Consider the following 20,862-nt stretch of genomic DNA (forward strand, 5'->3'; position numbering starts at 1 on the left):
AGCCGCGACCTTTGAAGGAAGAAAGGAAGTGCTTCGGCGTCGCAGAGCCGGAGAAGCGGGGTAAGGTAGGTAGGGGCGCGGCGCGGGAGGAGCGGCCGGGCTTCGGCGGGCCGCAGTCGCCGGCTGCCGAGCGCTGCGAGGCTCCGTGTCGTCATAAGGCGGCGGCCATTTTCGCGGGCGGAGGCGGCCCGAGCGGGCGCTCGGAGAGCGGGGGCGGGCGGGCCTGAGGCGGTGCGGCGGCCGGGCGGCCTCGGCCACCCGGTGATCGCATCTTCTCCCGGCGTCTCGTTGCAGAAGGAGCAGTATGTCTGCGGAAGTCCCTGAGGCAGCCTCCGCGGAGGAGCAGAAGGTGAGTGTGCACGGGGAGCGACCCCGGCGGCTCGGAAGGCCCGGAGGCGAGGCTGCCGGGCGCCGGGCCTGCCGGACGGCCTGCTCCAGCCGCGTGCGGAGGGGCGCGCCCGGAGTCGGCTCGGGGCGCCTGGTGCGGAGAGCGGGAGGAGCCTGCGTGCCTCGGCCCTCCCGGCCCAGCTCGATCCCACATCTGCTGCCCGCGGGAACTCTGGTGCTTAGCGCCAACGTGGTGGGAGTTTGAACATTGTCCACGTCCTCGCTGAGGCTTCCCTTTTCTAGCGCCTCAATGTGTCGCGTTTTTCCTTAGACTCGACTATACATACGAGCAGTTTCTCTGCGTGGAACCCAAGTTTTTCCGTGAGCTTCACTTTGCGTAGGAAGTTTTATTTCTCCCTTGGAGAACTAGCTCTCCAACTACTGGTATTGTCCGCATGCTTTTAACTCCTAAGGCGGTATCTCGTGTTTGGGCGGTGAGTTAGACTTGGGGTGGCATTTCAGTTCCAGTCCTTTTCTGCTGTGTAACCCTGATCAGTCGCTCAACTCCTTAGTTTTTTTTTTTTTTCAGTCTTCTATAAAATGAGAGTAATAATACTTCATATGTCTGTTGTGAGGCTTACATGAGGTAGGTAACTTAAAATATTTCGCGCCGTCCCTGCGCAGAAATGTGAGCCCTTGGGATCTGCATATGGTATTTGATCAAAAGCTTGGAATTTAAATTTTTTTTACCATCTTAGTTGGTCCGGATTTTCGTAGAAACGGGAATATTTTTTAAGCTCACTTGTATTGAGGGAAAATATGCCACAAATCAGTATAATTCAAATTATGATTATTAAGGCTTTCTCTTTTATTTACGCTACTTCTTAACCCCTTCCACCATTATTATTTCTGCTGCCCTACCCTCCTAGGTACTTGTGGCTGGCCTGCAAAGGCCCATAATACCTTGTTTCTTAAATTGTTTATGGAAAGTTACCAGCACTTCTTCTTGAAGAATCAGAGGGCATTATCATAAATAGATTTGGCCTAATGCTTGGACTTTGTAAGGCCTTCTGCTTAATGTTCTACCCATGCTCCCAATCAGGTTGGAAATTTGATTAGTGTATTAGTGTTCTAAAGCCACTCCATTTGTTCTTAACTATGTTAACTTCTCTTCAGTTGGATGGTTTTGCTATATTGTAAATATTTTTTAAAAAGAAAACAATAGCATAAATAATAGGCCAAGTTCCGATATTATCCGGGAATATTCCAATGAAAATTATGTTGTATATTTTTTTACACTTAACAAAAACATGGACTTTTAGGGCAAAAAATATATAGTTTAAAGATTACAATCTTAACTGTAACATGAAATGTAATTTATTAACTGAAAAATATTTATCATGGTGTTCATAATTGGTTGGGATTTAAGAACCCAGAAAAGAAATACAAACTGTGTCTGTGCTATCTTGTCCTAAACACTGAAATCAACCCCAGTTTTGACTTCTCATGTACAATAGTGTGCTATGTAATTTTCTTTTATGAGATTTGTTAGTGTGTTGCCAGAGTGTAAAGTGTTGATTTCTACAGTGTAAATGCTTTTACTTGGAACAGCCTAATACTCTGTCCCTAACAGTATTAAGCATGTTTTGAATGTTTTCTCTTTATGAATGTCTACATTAAAAATTTAATTCAAGTCCTTTGGTTTTAGGGTTGCTGTCATTAATACCAAAGTGTGTGGGTAATATAATGTCCCTTCTTGAATTAGGGATTGGCTGTAGATGTTAAGTGCCCGTAGCATGGATACCATCCCTAAACAGGAGAATGTGCAGAGTCACTTCTGTGTTCCTATGGGCCAAATCACCTGTTTCTTCTATTTGGAAGAATAGTTAGATGACCTAAAAAATTGGATTATTCTCTGTGTACCCAGTTGACCTTTCAAGTAAAGCCAAATTATTCAGCTAAAATACTTTTTATAGTTTTATGGTATGTTAGCCTATTGCCTCTGAAAAATTAAGGTAAAGAAATGAGCCTGCACGGAGTAAGAGCTAAGTCACTGTTTCTCTGAGTGCCCCTTGTTAAAAAAACTGTGTAGACCACTGTTTTTTATTGGAATATTAATTAAATATATACAAACATGAAAATAAGCATAAACATCTATCTCTTTAACACTGCTTTAAAATTAAAACGGCACCTGGAAGGCTCAGTTGGTGGAGCAAGCAACTTTTGATCTCAGGGTCATGAGTTTGGGTCCCACACTGGACGTTGTGATTACTTTAAAATTTTTTAAAAAATTAAAACAAATACAACAAAATTAGTGTAAATTATTAATTCATTGTGGCATGGTATTTTGCTGAAAGTAAATTTCCAATGTATTGAGAATGTGGTAGCAACTGTTAAAGTGCAAGAAGTCTTTAAATATGGCAAGTTATTGCTCCTCTGGTCATATGACGACTGCCCCTTTTTAAAGAGTAAATCTGCGTGATCATTTAATTCTAAGGTCAAAAATACATCATTACATTTTAAATTCAGCTGTGTTCTTTTCTCATTATCTTGGACAGAGTAGTATTGCGTAGTCTCTGACATCATAAATGAAAGCTCAGATAGAACTCATGTAGCTCTAGATATGAGATGGCAGTTCAGATGTGCTAGTGTATAGTTATATTTTTTTTCTCCTAGATTATCACTGAAGTGAAAACAAACTTTTTAAAAATTTAACAGAGATCTCCAGGATCTGTCGCCTGTGAATTTCACTTTGAATAACACTAAGTTCAGTCAGACTGGTGTGTGCTCTTGTCCTGGAGTGAGAAGAGGCCTGTGGAGACTTAAAACATATAGTTCTGTTTTCATTATGAGCATCTTAAACTCAGGGACCCTCCTTTATTTATCTTCTCCCATAGCATCTGTCTTACCTGATTGATTCCATTGTTTGGAAAATGTTGGTTGAATGAATTTTTCTCAGAAATTTTCAGTTGAAACCATTGCCAAAGTACTATTTCAATACAGATAGCAATGCTCGTACTGCTTGTACTGCAATTTAAAAAGGGGAGGGATAGACTATAGCCATGTAAAACCTTTGTTTAGACCCACTTAAGAAATCTGAGTGAAAGTAGAGGAATGTGTGTGTGTGTGTATATATAATATATATATATAATATATGTATTATATATGTATTTTTTCATATATACTATGGCTTTTAAGTTTTTTTAAAAAAGATCTCAATAGCAGGTTTTCTAGAGATTTTATTGCAAGATTCATCAAATTAAGTTAGTAAGATGTCTTGGAGAAGCTAACTCAAGTAGGGCCCTCAACTAAAGTATTTTTGTCAGTTTAAAAGATAATGGTTGGGTGGGACACCTGGGTGGCTCAGTTGGTTAAGCATCTGCCTTTGGCTCAGGTCATGGTCCCATAGTCCTGGGATCAAGTCCCACATGGGGCGCCTTGCTCAGCGGGGAGCCTGCTTCTCCCTTTTCTTCCTCTCCCCCTGCTTGTGCTCACTTGCTTTCTCTCTCTCTCTCTCTCTCTCTCTCTCTTTGACAAATAAAATCTTAAAAAAAAATAAAGATAATGCTTGGTGCTTTTGCAAGTAGTTAAAAAGGAAGAGAAATATTGCATAAATTACTTCCATATATCACCATTGAAGAGTGGATACAAATTTCTTTCCTATTTTCCCAGTTTTTAAGGAATTGCCATTGATATTGGCATTTTCTGGGGCTATCTTAACACAGCCTTTGGTAACAGGCTCAAGGGTGTTTTTAATTTCAATTTTTAAACCACAGCCTGCTGGTCTGCTTTGTGTGTAACCATTGATTCTTAGCAATCTAAAGGTAAACCTCAGAAATGTTTTAAAACGTTTCTCTTTGCTATCTTAGCAAGAGTGCTATACAACAGTGTTTTAGGCTTGCCTCTGTTGTTAGACTTTTGATTCCTGAACCTATGCTACTATAACATGAAATATTTCAAGATAAAACTGTTGGTGAAGCTGTCAGGTGTTTAGAAAGTTTTTAGCCTTTTTGAAACAATTGGAGTACACTGTGTTCATTCAGTAGGCTTTTATTGAACACCTGTTAAATGCCAGGCACTGTACAAGTAGCAAGGACTTAATTGGACCACAGTATTTTTCCCTAGAGCTGATAACAGTACTGATACTTTCCTGGCAATATCCCAAAGGATTTGTTGGCTTTCATTAATCTTTTCTATTTATTCATCAGTCACTGCATCAGTGAACATATTGCTGAGCAGATAGAGGAGAATTTGCTTAGAGTGATCAGGTTTTTATTGCTGATGCTGCTGTGTAACTTCTCTGCTGACGGCTAAAAAATGGTATCAATCATTGAGATTTATTGCCAGTCCGTGACGGACTACATAAATTCTAATTGTTTGAATGTTCTATTTTCTGTATGTTTTTATACTTTATGCCCCACCTACTTACAAAAAGGATATCTAATGTATTTCAATAGACTAGTTCACAAAAATTCAAGTGCCTAACAATATTAGGCTGTGTGCTAGGTATAGAGTATTACAATGAAGATAAATTTCTGTACTTGTCGAGGATAGTCCTCATTTAAAATATTGTTTTTAGGTTTTTGGGGTTTTTTTACATGATACGTATATATTTTTGTTATGATAATCCTGGGGTTCTGGTTTCCCACTTTGTAGCCAGAGTAAGTGTTCCTTCTTATGGTCCTTCTACACTTCTCCCCACCAAAGGTATTATCAGCATAGAAACCACTTAGGTGGTGAATCCACTCACATTCTAGCATCTGTTCTACAAAGTAGTAAAATTGCTGTATGACACAAAAGTTTCTTGGAGGATAAAATTTTGAAAACGGATTTGAATTTTTAAAAATACTTCTTGGGTAAGCTTATCATTCCCCTGTTTTGTTGATCCTCTCTATTGTATCTGGTTTTTATTTCATTAACTTCTGCTTTTTATTTTCTCCTATTCTGTTTGGGTTCCCTTCTTTGTTTACTAAAGTTGGATACATAGCTCTGAGTTTTCGTGTTCTTCTTTAATATAAACCCTTTTTAGGGACCTTTGTTGTATCCTACACATTTGGTTAGTATAGAATTTTTATCATTAGTTCCAGGTGTTTTTTTTTTTTTTATTCCTGTTATTCTTTTAACCATCAATTATTTCAGTAATCAATTTTTTAAGTTTATACAGATTGCAGTTTTAATGAGTTAAGCTATTTTAGTAATGTATTTTAATTTCCAAATAGTAGGGATACGTAACTTTTTTTATTATTGACTTTTAATCTTATGAATTGTAGTTGTAGATGGTGGTCTGGATGAAAATGGTTAAAACTTTATAACCTAATACTTTGTCAATTTTTCCATTTGTGCTTGAGAAGAATATATATTTCCTAGCTATTGGGTACAGAAATAAAATCTGGTATCTTAAGTACTTTTTTTCCACCTATCAATTACTGACGAAGGTGTGTTGAAATCTCCTATTTTGAGAGACTTGTTAGTTATTATAATTCTGTCAATTTTTGCTTTTTATATTTTGAGGCTTTTTTTTAAGATTTTATTTTTAAGTTATCTCTACACCCAGCATGGGGCTTGGACCCACAACCCTGAGATCAAGGGTCACGTGCTCTACCAACTGAGCCAGCCAGGCTCCCCTTTTGTTTTGTTTTGTTTTTTAAAGATTTTATTTATTTATTTGACAGATAGAGACAGCCAGCGAGAGAGGGAACACAAGCAGGGGGAGTGGGAGAGGAAGAAGCAGGCTCACAGCGGAGGAGCCTGATGTGGGGCTCGATCCCATAACGCCAGGATCACGCCCTGAGCTGAAGGCAGATGCTTGACCGCTGTGCCACCCAGGCGCCCCCCCTTTTTTGTTTTGAACCTCATATATTAAGACACTAAAATTTGAAAAGCTAATGTGTCAGTTATATCTCAGCAAAGTTGTGGGGCAAGTTATTAAAGTGACTTGTCAGTATACATTAACATACGCCAATTTCTTTGCTATTACTTCCTAAATATCAAGCCTTTTTCAAGATTTATTTTCATTCTAGCTGAAATAAATGTTTAGGAATTACTTTAAAGTATGTCCAAAAACATGGAATCACACCAAATTCTGTGTGCCCTTTTGCATTTTTTAACATGACAGTAGGGATGAATTGGTCATCCCTTATTTTACCTGATTTTATCAACTAGTGTCCTGTCTGGAGAATAGAAACCACTTTGGATATTTTTAACAGAAAGGGATGTGATTTAGGGAATTAGGATACAAATTATTAGAAGAAGTGTGAAGGAATAAAGGGGGAAGATGATGTTGTTTCTGGAGGTGAGGAATTGCAGAAAGCTGTTGACTGCACAAGTGAGCACTATTCTGAGTTCTGCATACTCTCATGTGGCAGCTGCAGTAGCCCCTGATTATCTGCTGGATGCCCCTCTGCAGGAGCTCCTGGGCTACTGCTCATCTTCACATTGTTTGTGGCCCATCACCAGGAAAAGTGGATTCTTTCTCCCATGCCTTTTAATCAGGTGTAGATGTCATTGGCAGAACCCAATAGGAATTCAGTCTGGGAAGTATAGCTTCAGGCTTCTAACTATAGTGATCATGGGGAGTGTTTTAAAGAAGGGTAAGTGTAGGCTGAATGCCAGTGGACACAGTCTGCCACCTGATGTGTTATTTATACTTCCCTCTACAAGGTCCAGGCATTTCAACTTGCTTATCAGTAAGGCCCTATAACTGTACATTTGCAAAAAGTTAAGAATGTTTCTGTATGATCCATGAAAAGTATCCTAGATGTCTTGATGGTATGTACTGTGTTTAAAAAATGGAGTTTTGGTCATATTTTCCCCCTTTCGGTGTTAAATGCAGCTGAAATTCTGAATGCAGCTACAGAGTTGGAGCTAGCAGACACTTGCTCTTGTGATATGTATATGGCAAGAAAGTTCAAGGATTAATTTGTTTTTCTAGGACATATTATTTATTCATTCTAAACCTAAATGATATTTTCTTCTGTAGATGCTATTGCCCAAAACATTTTTTATGGTGAACTATTTCGATTTAATTAAACATGCTTAATATTATATGTAAACATATACATTAATGTATTCCTTATTTAGAAAATAAGGGAATGCCAGGTACAGTGGTATATTGTGTACAACTTTCTTCCCCTCTCTTATATAAAAGGAGGGAAACCTGCAGAAACATTGGAAATTAGGGAAAGTTGCTACCCCTATACCAGGAACTTTAAGGGATTTCTCTTACATACAGAGAACTAATAATTCAACTCAAAGGAAGTGGAGAACCTTTATTTCCCAGGCCCAAGAAAGCTGGATGGTTTTAGTGGAAATGTAGGACTGTATTAACACCCTCTAATTTGAATGTGCGAGGACTCAAAGGCTGTAATCAAGTCACAGTCCTTTTCAACTAACATCCAAATTTAATGTTAACCAATTTAAAGGATAAGTGTATAGGGGGACCCAAGAATAGGTTCCTTCTCCCAGTTCCCCTAAGCACCACAGTCAGTATAGCTGGACCTATGGTGGATGCCTACAGTGAAAGCTGAGTCACTGAAGAGAAGCTGCCCCTCACCTTCCTGCACTCAACTGGTAACCTTAAATTTACATTATTTCTTTAGCTTTTGTGATGAGTACAGTATAGTCCTACCTACATAGGGGTTAGATCCTAAAGTTAGTAAGGCAGGAATCACATATAACTAAAGTCGCCCTTGAAAAATCCCAAAGAAGTCATGTCATAGTCATACTGGAGACGGCCCCATCAATTCTCAGTGGGACAAGTAATCACTTTTTTAATCTAGTGGTTGAACAGATGTCTGGGCTGATTCTTCAGTTGATTGACAGCTGAGGTGGTAGACTTGTAGGGGCTGAGTTTTTAAATACCAGTATGATAAACAAAACATTGATACACTTAAACTCTGAACAGAGACCCAGGACTCAGATCATCATGGGAATAGTAGGTTTGCATCACACACCTCACACTTGAGCTCTCTCTGGGGCATACCCTTCTTGAATGGAATGACTGGCAGAATCACTGATACTATTTAGAGTCTCTGTCTCTGGCAGAGCACATATAGTTGAATTTTGTGTATATCAGGTGAGTGATGTGACCACTTAAAGGACCGAAAATCTAAGTAGATGCATGAAACTGTAGCATAAAAGGAAGGTAGAACACTTGAAGCAGAAGGGAGCATACATATAAAGGAAGCCCCATAGAAAAAGGGTATTTGACAGCAGCAGTGACTTTAATCTCAAAATACTGCAAGACTAAAAATGAGAGGATGTACTGACACATGAGGAAGCTGGTCAAGAATAAGGAAACATTCATGATATATAAGCTAAACAGAGCTGATTATAAAGCATGTATGGATATAATTTTGAGGAAAATGCATGCAAAAATCTTAAAATTTGGGCATAAATGATTCACTTGCTCTACAGGAACAGAAGGCTTGGCATTTATGGATATTCATTCATTTTTGACATTCATAAATAACCTGGAAAAATTGAGATATACAGCAGTATGTGATTTTGTCTAGCTGGTATGCAGAAATGAGTCCATTAGCTGGAAGGTGCACTTTGCCATTGGCCAGCATTGTCTGTCAGGGAAACTTTGTTTTTCTTGATTCATTTTTCTTCAGTACTTACCATAAAGTGATAAACACCGCTCCCCCATAAAATATGGCTCTTGGGAAGAACGTAGACTATATCAAGACTGGTGTTAAAAGTGAGTAGGCTTGAGTGGACTCCACCTCGCGGCCCTGTGCCCTACCCTGCATGTGGGGACCAGATACGCTTGGAAGGGGGAATGAAAAGGAGTTGAGAAGAGGAGAAAGAATAAGGGGAAGAGACGGGACCTTTTTCAACTTGACATATACTTTCTGTTGGCCATGAAGGGATGACTAGGACCTCGCAGTCACTGCAGGGTCTATAGATGGGATCTTGGGAAAACTGACAAAAGTCACTGCAAGAAAAATGTCCCTTCTTAAATGCCAGTGGTATGAGCAATCATACTATATAGAGACCTAATGTAGGGGGTATACCGCCATGTCCTGAAATGAGACATAACTATTTGAAATGACTGACATATTCCCAGGACTGAGACTGATTCAGTGGGTTATGGGATAATCTATCAACTCAGTTTTTGGACTGTGAAATTTCTTGGGAAAGTTTCACATGGGGGAATGATGGGATTTAGGACATGCTACCCCAAAGTATGGCACCTTGGGATTCTGGATATTATAAGCTGAAGGAATTTGAGAAATGGCATGCGCAGGAAGGACTTTTTGACCTTCCCCTGAAGCAGGTCATAAGATCCTCAAGTGAGAGGTGCCTTCCCTATAATCAGAGATAGAGGGACACTGAGAAGACTGAAAAAATAGGCCTTGCTGTTTTCCTCCATTTACAGCTCATATTCCTTTTTGTCCTATCATATTTTTTTTTCGTTTTCTCTACTTTTGATTAAACCTAGTATAAAAATCAGGTTTAACTGTATCTTTGTTCTTCATCCTTGTGAAGCCTCCTCTATTGCATAAAATTTGTATTAAGTAAATTTGTATGCTTTTCAAAAAAAAAAAAAGTGAATAGGCTGGGGGCACCTGGCTGGTTCATTTGGAAGAGCATGCAACTCTTGATCTTGGGGTCATGAGTTCAAGTCTCATGTTGGTTGTAGAGCTTACTTTAAAAAAAAAAAAAGGCATCTGTGTGGCTCGGTTGGTTAAGCATCTGACTTTGGCTCAGGTCGTAATCTCTGGGTGCTAAGATCGAGCCCCGTATCAAGCTCTGTGCTCTGCAGGGAGTCTGCTTGTCCCTGTGCCCCTCTCCCTGCTCCTGCTCAATTCTCTCTCTGTCAAATAAATAAAATCTTTTAAAAAGTGAATAGGCTTAAAATATTGACAGTCATTTGGTCAGAAAACACATTTTGATGCATTAAAGAATGGGACCTTGGCATGAGCAGTATTTGTCATTAAATATGGGGGGAAATTAGGGAATAATACGCACTGATATGAAGGTTGACAAAGATGTTTTTCTTTAAAAATACCAAGGCTGGGTGCCTGGCTGACTCAGTCGGTAGAGCATGCGACTCTTGATCTTGGGGTTGTGAGCTTGAGCCCCATGTTAGGTGTAGAGATTACTTAAGAGAAATAAAATCTTTTTTTTTTTAAAAATACCAAGGTCTTCTATATTGAGTTAGGGAGAATCTGCTGGTAAATAAGCTGTTGTTAATTCCTATTAAAGAATCTCAGAGCTTCCAGTCATACATGGATTTGGATTAACAGGAGATCAGATCTTTTTTTTTTTTTTTTTTTTTGTATTTTAACAGTATTAAGATGGTTCTCTAAATATAGGCAAAGAGCTGATGAGTTCCATGGAAGGTGACTAACTATAAATGTATTATACATGACTGGAAAGTAATGGCAAGCAAGACTTCAGAGCTGAGTTATCTTGATATTTTTATCCAGTGTGTGGGGTGTACACATGCATCACAGCTATAATAGAGCTATCACATGGATCATTTGAAAAACAAGACAGAGATGTTTTAAAAGCTTCTGTGCTTGATTTCTTAGTCAGATGCTGCATTATTTGGCACTCGACAACTAAAGTCAGGATCCAGATATTAAAAGGTGAATTATTTTAAATAGGTGAATTGTAATAGACAAGTAATTTATTTTAAATTATTTCAGGAAATGGAAGATAAAGTGACTAGTCCAGAGAAAGCTGAAGAAGCAAAATTAAAAGCAAGGTATCCTCACCTGGGACAAAAGCCTGGAGGTTCAGATTTCTTAAGGAAACGATTACAGAAAGGGGTAAGTTCTCACGTGTAATCTTCTAATGCTTAAACCCTATGAAATACTCAGTGCGATTGCAGTTATGAAATGAGTGTCTGTGTGTATATAACTCGGTACCTTACCAGATACATAGAGAGAGAGATATACTTTATACTGTTTATTGTATAAATATGTATGATAAGAATGAACAACTCATCACTTTAAACTGTTTCAAGCATGTAGAAAGTACGGATAACAATATAGCAGAACTGTGTACCCACTACCCAGATTTAATATGTTAATATTTTGCCATATTTACTTCAGTTTTATCTTTGTAAGAAAGAAAATGTAGATATAGTTGAAACCTACCACATGTATGTATGTATCTCCTTTCCCCCTTCTTTGCAAAAGCACTGACTATATAGAAGCTGGCATATATTCTTCTGCCCATATATTTTTTTTAACTTTTACCTGTTTTAAAGATGATTTCCATGCAAAGACTAAAAATATTTTTTATTTGGAAGAAATGTTCACCTATAAAAGCTGAGCTTGTTGTCTCCTTTACATAATACATTTTACAGAGTTACTCTAATACAATTTATACATGGTAATTTTAATAGTTCATATTACTGAAAACATTTTTTCAGAATCTTACCAATTATGATGCAGAAACCATTATTGCTCAATAATGAGATCTGAATTGAGATAATGCGACTTGTTCGTTCCTTAGGGGGTTTTTTTCCTAACCCCTTTGTAAAAAATTAAAGGACTCCATCTTTGGTTTAAGTACATTTAAATTATTTACCACACAGGGAACAGGGAAATATGAAGAGAATTGTATTGAATTAGGTGCCAGGTGATGTTTTTCCTTTAATAAATACCTTCAACATACTGGTATCTGCTGTTTGGTTAACAAATCCATGTCCATATGTATATGTATGTTTATATGTATAGATATTGGCTATAGTTATATATGGATTATTTTCTCAAATTGCAAAAGGATGTTTTTTCCAGCTTTATTGAGATACTATTGACATAACATTGTGTAAGTTTAAAGTGTACACTGTGATGATTTGATACATATACATGTTGTGAAATGCTTACCAGTAAGGTTAGTTAACACATCCCTTATTTCACATAATTACCATTTTGTTGTTATGGTGAAAATATTAAAGCTTTACACTCATAGCAACTGTCAAGTATACAATTCAGTATTGTTAACTTACTGTACATTAGATCCCTAGAACTTACTCATCTTATAATTGAAAGTTTGTGCCTTCTGACCAGTATCTCCCTGTTTCCCTCACCCCTCAGCCCCTGGCAACCACATTCTGCCGTTTCTATGAGTTTAATGTTTTTAGATTCCACATATAAGTGAAATCATACACTCTTTTTCTTTATACCAAGAGAGTATGGTAACGTGCCACCTGGCTGGCTCAGTTGGTAGAACGTGTGACTCTTGATCTCCAAGTCATGAGTTCAAGCCCCATGTTGGGGGTAAAGGTTACTTTAAAAAAAAAAAAAATTAAAGCTCACCTAATAAAAATTCTAACAATTAAAAATAAATAAAAACTTATTTTTAAAAGTGGTAAAATACAGAATTTTTTTTGTTTTATATGAAAGAATAATGTTCACAGCTTTGAAATTCTAGGGTGGCAGGTAGGAATTATACCAAATACATAGACATAAAACCTCTAGGGGCGCCTGGGTGCCCCAGTCAATTAAGCAGCTGCCTTCAGCTCAGGTCATGGTCCTGGGGTCCTGGGATTGTCTGGTTCTCCCTCTCCTCCCTGCTTGTGTACTCTCTCACTATCTCTGTTGCTATCTCTCTCTCTCTTTCTCAAATAAATAAAATGTTTAAACAAATAAAAGCATTATTACAAAAATAATGCAATGTAGGGAATAAATAGAAAAGCAGAATGAGAAACATGTTCATTATGAATATAGCTATGTAGAATGTGTTTGTATCATGTCTAATTTTGAAATGGTCCCATCAGGTGTGGTTTTAGTTATGAAATTATGTAATCATCTCTGACTATTATTACTTAGATTTGATTATTAAGTGTTAAGGAAACTTTTTTCCTTTGCTAATCTCCAGCATAATTTATGCCAACAAGCTTTCTTTGTACATTGGCCTGTTGTCTTTGTAATTTTCCTCTAACTTCAACTGTTTATGGCTTTTTAAGCATCTTCAGGTCAGAATTTATAAATATTGTATCTTGGAGTTGATATTGTAAATAGTTGGGAAAGAGAAAATGCTGCTTGAATTAAGAATTAGTTGTACAGAATTTGAGAAGGGAACCCTTGAATGACTTTGCATTATACCCAAATGTCAATGAATAAGCACTTCTGTATTAGGGAAATGAAGTCTTACATTCAGTTATATAATTTCTTACTATTTTAAAAGGGTTTTGGTTTTTTTTAGATGTCTAGATCACAGGGTCTTGGGTTTTAGTTTTTAAGTTACCTTAGTATCTTTAAATAGTTTCTTCTTCATTTGGGAGGATTGATTAGATATTTATATTTAGTCCCTTTCTGTTTTATTGTACTTGTTAATGTTATTACATCTAGTTTAGGCTTTTCACAGCATGGCTTGTATATTGTGACATATAGACTGTTAAAGCTGGGAGGGATATCAGGAAGCAGTCTGGCCCATATTTTTTCGTATTTGTGGAGTTTGTGAAGCCCCAGAAAAACTGAGGATTCAGTTTTTGTTGTTGTTTAAGATTTTATTTATTTATTTGAAAGAGCACGCGTGGGGGTCAGGGGTAGAGGGAGAGGGACAAGCAGACTCTGCACTGAGCACAGAGCCCGACGCACGGCTCCATCTCACGACCCTAGATCATGACCTGAGCCGAAATCAAGAGTCAGATGCCTAACCCACTGAGTTACCCAGGCTCCCCAAGGATTCACTTTTAAGAAACATGGCCTTAAAGGTTAATTTGCCACTTTAGGTGATTACTTAGTGTCAGTGCAATTATAAATACTGATGTAAGTGTGGCTCCTAAATTTGGGTGGGAGGAGGCTTTTATAAGTTTGTCACCCAGATGATCCAGAATATGTTTGGTTAATTTTTGAAGATTTTCACTTAAAATGCAAAATTTTTAAATTGTTAAAGACAATTACTGTTGCCTTGTTAAACTATGTCTGTCATATTGTGAGAGACATTGATTTAGTTCACTCCCTCGCTAGCAGTTACAGTTGTTAAGCATTGATTTTAGTTTTGTCTCTGGCCACATTATATAAATTTAATTCCTTTTCCCCAAGCAGAGTAGCCTAAGAAGTAAGAACCCCTTGTGATGAACTTTGGCTTACTATAAAATAGGTATCATTAGCATTTCCCCATCATTGGGGAAAATATTCCTAAATTTTATTCTGTGTATTAAATTTCTCATTTTGTGCTTTTGACTCAGTAAAGAAATAAAGCTGCAGCAAGCCTTAAAAGGACCTGGTCCAAATTCCCTTGTTACTGCTCAGTGTGTTAGACGTATAGTGACACATAAAAAGCAATTTTCTAGCTTTAGGCCCTTTGGCTTTAGGCCTGATCTGGCTTATCAAAGAATAGTCCCTTGAGGGAGGCAGCCACCGAGACCTTTTCCCAGGCCACTCAACAGTCTTAGACTAAGGTGTGAATTCTCATCTACTTTATTTACCACATAAGATATCCCTGAAGTCTCAAAGAGAATTTATTTTTCCTCCCTTCACCTTTTGTCCATGAGGCACTCCTCTCATTTTTGGATTATTCCCTCTTTCCTACCCTAGAAAAAGTTACATTACCCACCTTTGAGCACCCATAGCACCTTGTGTACTAAAAACAGTATAATGGTTGGAATACTTGACTGTTGTGCGTCTTTGCGTCTCTCTCCAGGACTCACACAGTGCCTCACGTATAACAGGCACTCAGTAAAGGTAGGTTAAACACGATAGATGGAAGTCAGAAAGCAGGCAAATCTATCTGTTTTTACTCTGAAACAGGTAACTCATGTAGATTAGCTATATTAAGGTTGATCTTTAGCTCTCCTTGCAATTTCTAGTTTAGTGATAAAGGTACCGTTACCTTTTTCATCCCTCCACCTAAAAAGAGTGATAGTTGAACTTGTGCAGTGTCTTAAGTGAAAAAAAGAGGTGTAGGATAGGGATGTACATTTTAAGTGATAATTTCTAATGAGTTTATTTCTTCTGTTAACCCTAGCATTTATATTTTAACCTTAGTTTTGATTTTAGTGAACTGCTCTAATTCAAATAAATGATTTCAAATCCTTGTAAAATGTTCGTCCTAGGTTTCAGGAACTATAAAGTAATGGTTCTAATAATACAGGGTTATTTTTTATTTTGAAAATAATTTAAGCAAGAATTTCTGTCTGGTTTTTCTGTTATACATGAAAGCTTTGCTATTTCATCTATATAATGTTTTTGTTTAAATTTTTCTGGATTATTTTATACTGACAGTATAGGGTCATATCTACATGTTAAATCACTGTGATTGTGTATGAAAGTTTTAAAATCCAGTTTCAATTTTTTTTTCTTGTAGCAAAAATATTTTGATTCTGGGGATTACAACATGGCTAAAGCAAAAATGAAGAACAAGCAGCTTCCTACTGCAGCTCCGGATAAGACAGAGGTCACTGGTGACCACATTCCCACTCCACAGGACCTTCCTCAACGGAAACCATCCCTTGTTGCTAGCAAGCTGGCTGGCTGATTAAAAGAGCTGAACTGCATGAATCTTCTAATTCCCATTATTTCTCCTTAATATGTTACTTCTCTGCTTTTTATTTCCTTTCATTCACACTAAGTCATTTGAGAATGACAGCTTTGCAGGTAGTGGTAGTGTGTGCTGCTGTTGTAAGGGAATATACGTGTGTAGAGTTTTGATTAGTTTAACAGTGCACTGATAAAGAGAACATGTTAGAGCAACATAAAGTAATCTACTTGAAAATAATTGTATATATTACCTAACTTCTAGTGTAGGACTGATTCAACAAGTAACAAGCAAGTTTTACAATTGTAATGTTTTGGCTTTCTTTAATTCATCTTAATTATAGCTTTGTATGTTACTCTTATTTAATATAACCTCTATTGTATTGATTTCTTCTGTATTTTCCTTTTGGATTTTGTAAAACAGAAGTTTAAGACCACAAGTTAAAAGGAGGGTCACATTCTTCAAACAAAACTAGATGGGGCTCTGGAAGATTTCGTTTCTCTGTGCTTGAACTTGAATGGCCTTAAACCTGTTTCAGCTTTAACAATAGAATTTTACTTGGGCAATATTTGCCCATTCTGGTGTAACTTACGTGACTCTAGGGCTTACAGCTGCCGTGGAAGCTAGTGTTCTGTTCCATTCTGTAGTGTTAGAATATCTTTGGTTGAAGATGTGAATGAAGTGTGCATGTGCATCGACTGTTGAATTCACTTTTGTGCCATTCTTGTAAATACAATAGTTTTGCACAACCTCTCACAAATGTCTGTATTAATTTCACATATTAAAAAGTAGATGATGTGCCAACCAGAAGCACAAGAGTTCCTACACAAAACTCTTTATGTCATTAGAGCTTTGTATAGTAAGAGTAGTTTACAATCTTGGGCTTATAGAATACCAAACAAATCTTTGCTTAGTATGTCATAGACTTAAGCTTTTTCATTTGTTATTAATATCCATGACATTCGGTGGCCTTGTGCAGATATGATATGTTGCTTAGGCATATCTTTTGTCCTATGCAGAACATTTCATTTGGACTTTTATGAAAATTGCAATTCATGTAATTTATATAAACTTTTTTAATGTAGAAACTTTTTACTTCCACAGTCAATTTGGGGGACACTAGAATAAAAGGCTTCAATCCTCTGCCTCCTGTGGCCCCTCCCTCCTTTTTTTCTTGCTTCTTTGACTCAAATCGTGTTCGGCTGTGCTGTTTAGTCTGTTCGGAAGCATAGGCGTATATCCTCACTCTTGAGATTTGCTCTGCTGAATGCTATATTTTATAACAGAATGATGTTTTTCTTATAATTTCTCAATTGTTAATTAACCACTCTTAATCCTGTATTATTACTAATATTTGACACTTGTTTAAATAAAAGGAACTTTCTACTGAAACAAATACTTGAGAAGACTGGCCCAGGAACTCATGTAGGGATGAGCTGAATTCTGGTAAATAATTTTAAGTAAGCTAAGTGAATTATACTCTTGACACTCAGAGTCATTTATGTGGTAGGTGGAACATATTCATATTAAAATATTTAGATATTTTCCTTCTATAGATGTCACTTTAATAAAACAATTTAATTTTACTTGTGGTTTATCTAGTAAGAATTTTAATTAACAGACTTTATTGGGATACATTTACTGCTCTTTTAAGAGCTCTTCCCATAGGTGATACAATGCTGTAGCATGACAGTGAAGATCAGTAGCCTGAGATGATAGTATTTTTTTTCTTAGTCTTTGACTTGCGCAGGGCCTCCCCTCTTTTTGGATCCAGGCATCTTTTCTAGATCTTGGCTCCATCTGTATACTTGCTTTCCTGTGACCTGAAATCATTGTAGATGGTGCCTTGAGCATAGCACCTGCACTTAAAGGCTGCCTAGCGCTCTGAGTAAGGCTTGCTGATTATCTTCCTGTTCCATCCACCCCAAAAGGCAGAAAAGCAATGAAATCAGTAATGTTCTAGTTTGTAATTTTAAGGATCAGTTATATATAAATATTTTGTGAAGGGAGCAAGTAGATTATTCCACAGTATGTATGTATAATCATTGTAGGATCCATTTAAGAATTAGAAAGTGCCCCAAAGTAGAATTTCTGTAATGTCTAGTCTTTTTTTTTTTTTTTTTTTTTGGTGAGTATTTGCAAGCTGTCAACATTAAATTTACACATCGGAGATGATTAATCTGAAAGATTGCAGAGACCATGTTATTCTTGACCATGATAGGACTGCTGTAGTTTACAACAAGTGATATAACCTCTAAGTTTTATTTGTAAAATACAATGCTGATATTTAACCTACCTCAAAACTTGTTGAGGATCTGTGAAATACTGAGTAAGTGCCCAAAATAAAATACTGTTGATTGTCTTTTTATTAAAAGTAAGTTTCCTCATTAAACCAACCTGCCTTCTGTAAAGTCACAGTGCTTAAAATCTCAGGATTTTCCATTAGGGAAAGACCTGTCAATAAGAATTTTTAGGTATAATTGCTTAGCCTCCATTATTGGTGCTTGGGATACAGAGGTTTTTAATTTTTCTATTTTTTGTTCTGCCTCAAGTCTCAGTTTATTGAAGACATATTTGCAGACTGTTTCACCATTGCTTGAATGAAGATGTTGACTAGATGAGTTTAATTCTCCATTTCTCTAATTTGAGAGTTGTGGTTTGAAAAATGGTTAATTTTAGTCGTCTCGTTTATTATAAATGTTGGAGTGAACTGAAGTTCAGGGTAACAAATATTTCATGAAAATTGGCTCAAGTCAAATAAATTACCTGTTTATGTCCAGTAGCTCCTTTGATAGTACATTCTGAGAAACATTTCATTTTTGAAGGCTGCATCTGACTAAAATGATTATAGTTCTTGGCATGTTGGGATAGTAAGAATTGTTGGATTGTTGATGAACTGGCGGCGGCATGTTTGCAGTCTATTTACAAGTTATTCAATACTCATGTGCTGCTGACCTAAAAATAAGTCTTAACTATTCAGGCCGGGTGAGGCCTCTCTCTGCTTGTTCTTCAAAAGTTGGAATTAGTTGCTCTTTTTACTTGATGTAACAAAACCGTACCTCTGAATATTTATTGATACTTATTACTAAATCAGCCATGTATTCTTTCTCAGTCCAAATTAGTGACGTTTTATCAAAGCTTAAATGTAATCTCAACTTGTGCTGTAAATTTGGTGTTTGGTGATCCAGGGGCAGGTGGCCTATAGGAAGAGCACACCTGAGTGGCAACTGAAGTAAGTTTCTCTGGTGGCCTTTTCATACTCCCCAACATTCAAACACATTTCTTGTACTTTTTGTTTTCCTTTTTCACCTCATTTTACTTCACCCCCCCATCCTTGCTTACTTCTTAAGCCTCCAGATGGCATTCATTAAATGGCGTTTAGGACTGATGAATTATCAACCTTGAATATCCTTCCCAGTATGCCACATTTAGGGCACATTTTTAATTTTCTAAAACACTATCCTAATCTGGATGACTAACTTGAGCCACTGTCCCAACTCTGCAACTCAGCATGCACTGCCAGTCTCCCCCCCCCCCCAGCCCTGCCCCACCTCATAAAATTGGGATCAAAGAAATCTCATTCTGGGATTGTTAATCTAAGGATTTAAAAAATACCAATTTTAATACTGTTTTACTGGTTTTGGCCTTTAAAGTAGGTAGACTTATGGGTTTTATTCTGCAAATTGCTGGTGGTCATGAAACCATTCATGTATGTTTGTATTACGTTACTATCAACCAAATAGCGTCTGGAAAAAACACCTAATTTCTTTAATAAGCCCTCAGATCTGTTACTGCATCTCTCATTTGTGATGCAATAGGATACTTTGCCTGTATTAAAAGGGCCAAGGATAAATGCTTTTTTTTGGTTGAACATGTCTATAATAGAGTTGGCAGTTAATGCTGAAATTTGTCAAATAGCCCTTCCAAAATTATACTTGTGAAATATACAAAAAAAATAAATTGATCTACTTAATTTCTATTCATTTAATTCGCAGTTTTTGTCTTATTTAAATGTTACATTGTTTTTCTGAAGTTGATACCTTTAGATTTCAGTTACTACATGCAAAAAGAATTTTGTTAGTCTTTTTTGTTTTAAATAATGTATGGTAATGAGATCCTAGCAATATATTTGTAAAAGGCTTTGTGATTAAGGTAACATTAAATGTTTGCATATTGTGAGTCTTCGTCTCATGTATAAAGCACTCTAATACCATATGTTGGAAATGGATGAGACAAGGAGCTTACGTTATGAGAAATTATATAGTATTTAATGCAAGGTAGAAGGTGTTACATTCCTTAGGAGAGGTAGAAATAAAGTTCCAGGAAGTCGAGAGGAATGAGTTATTCAGTTTAGGGGATAAATGGGATGAGTGGTAGAGGAGGGACTTTAGAAAGGTGGGTTGCTGCAGGCATGGGTGGGAGGCAAGGGAGAGAGAAGAGCATTTTAGAAGAGGGATTATTTTCAAGTAGGCAAGGACTTGGGAAAATGTGGACCAATAAAGGAAGTTTGGTTGGAGAACGTAGCATGTGAAGGAAGGAACTCTTATTTTTCTCCTTAACGTTGTCCTTTCTTTCTAGCCTTCAATTCAGTAAGTGATACCACCATGCATTTACCCACTCAGTTACTCAAACCAGCCTTGGAGTCATACTTGATTCCTTAAACGCGGTGACCAACAGCCACCAAAATATACTGAATTTGCTGATCGCTTTCCATTGCTGGCCCCATACCCCAAGCTGCTATTTCTTAGCTGGACACTTGGCTGTGGTTCCTAACACATCATGTTCCACTCCTGTTACCTTGTATATGTTGTGCTCCCATCCATCCCCCCGCCTCACCGGCTTCCATTCTTAACTTATAACCACTTAAAAATGTTCCAACCTTATTTCTGTCCGTATTCGATATATTTCTTTTCCATTAGACATTTCCCCTGATGCATAGCTTGGTTGACTCATACTGATCTCAGCTCAACTTTTAACTTCCTTGGAGATCTAATTCATTATTGTATCCCTAGCAGTTTATACATACTCAAATGCTTATTGAATGAATAAAATGAACTGGAATATTGGGTTGGCCGTGCCGTTGGGAAACCA

The 20,862-nt window shown here is 37.2% G+C and overlaps 1 protein-coding gene across 1 annotated transcript; it reads left to right on the top strand.

Moving 5' to 3' along the window:
* On the top strand, nt 1–19,754 carry ARPP19 (cAMP regulated phosphoprotein 19). The gene is made up of 4 exons (XM_040620626.1): nt 1–65; nt 295–349; nt 10,986–11,108; nt 15,601–19,754. The coding sequence occupies exons 2-4, from the start codon at nt 305–307 to the stop codon at nt 15,769–15,771; spliced, it is 339 nt and encodes a 112-aa protein (XP_040476560.1). The 5' UTR covers nt 1–65; nt 295–304; the 3' UTR covers nt 15,772–19,754.
* Nucleotides 19,755–20,862: the final 1,108 nt, after the last annotated feature.

This window comes from Ursus maritimus, unplaced genomic scaffold (genome assembly GCF_017311325.1).
Source record: "Ursus maritimus isolate PB19 unplaced genomic scaffold, ASM1731132v1 scaffold_35, whole genome shotgun sequence".
Classification (NCBI taxonomy): Eukaryota; Metazoa; Chordata; class Mammalia; order Carnivora; family Ursidae; genus Ursus; species Ursus maritimus.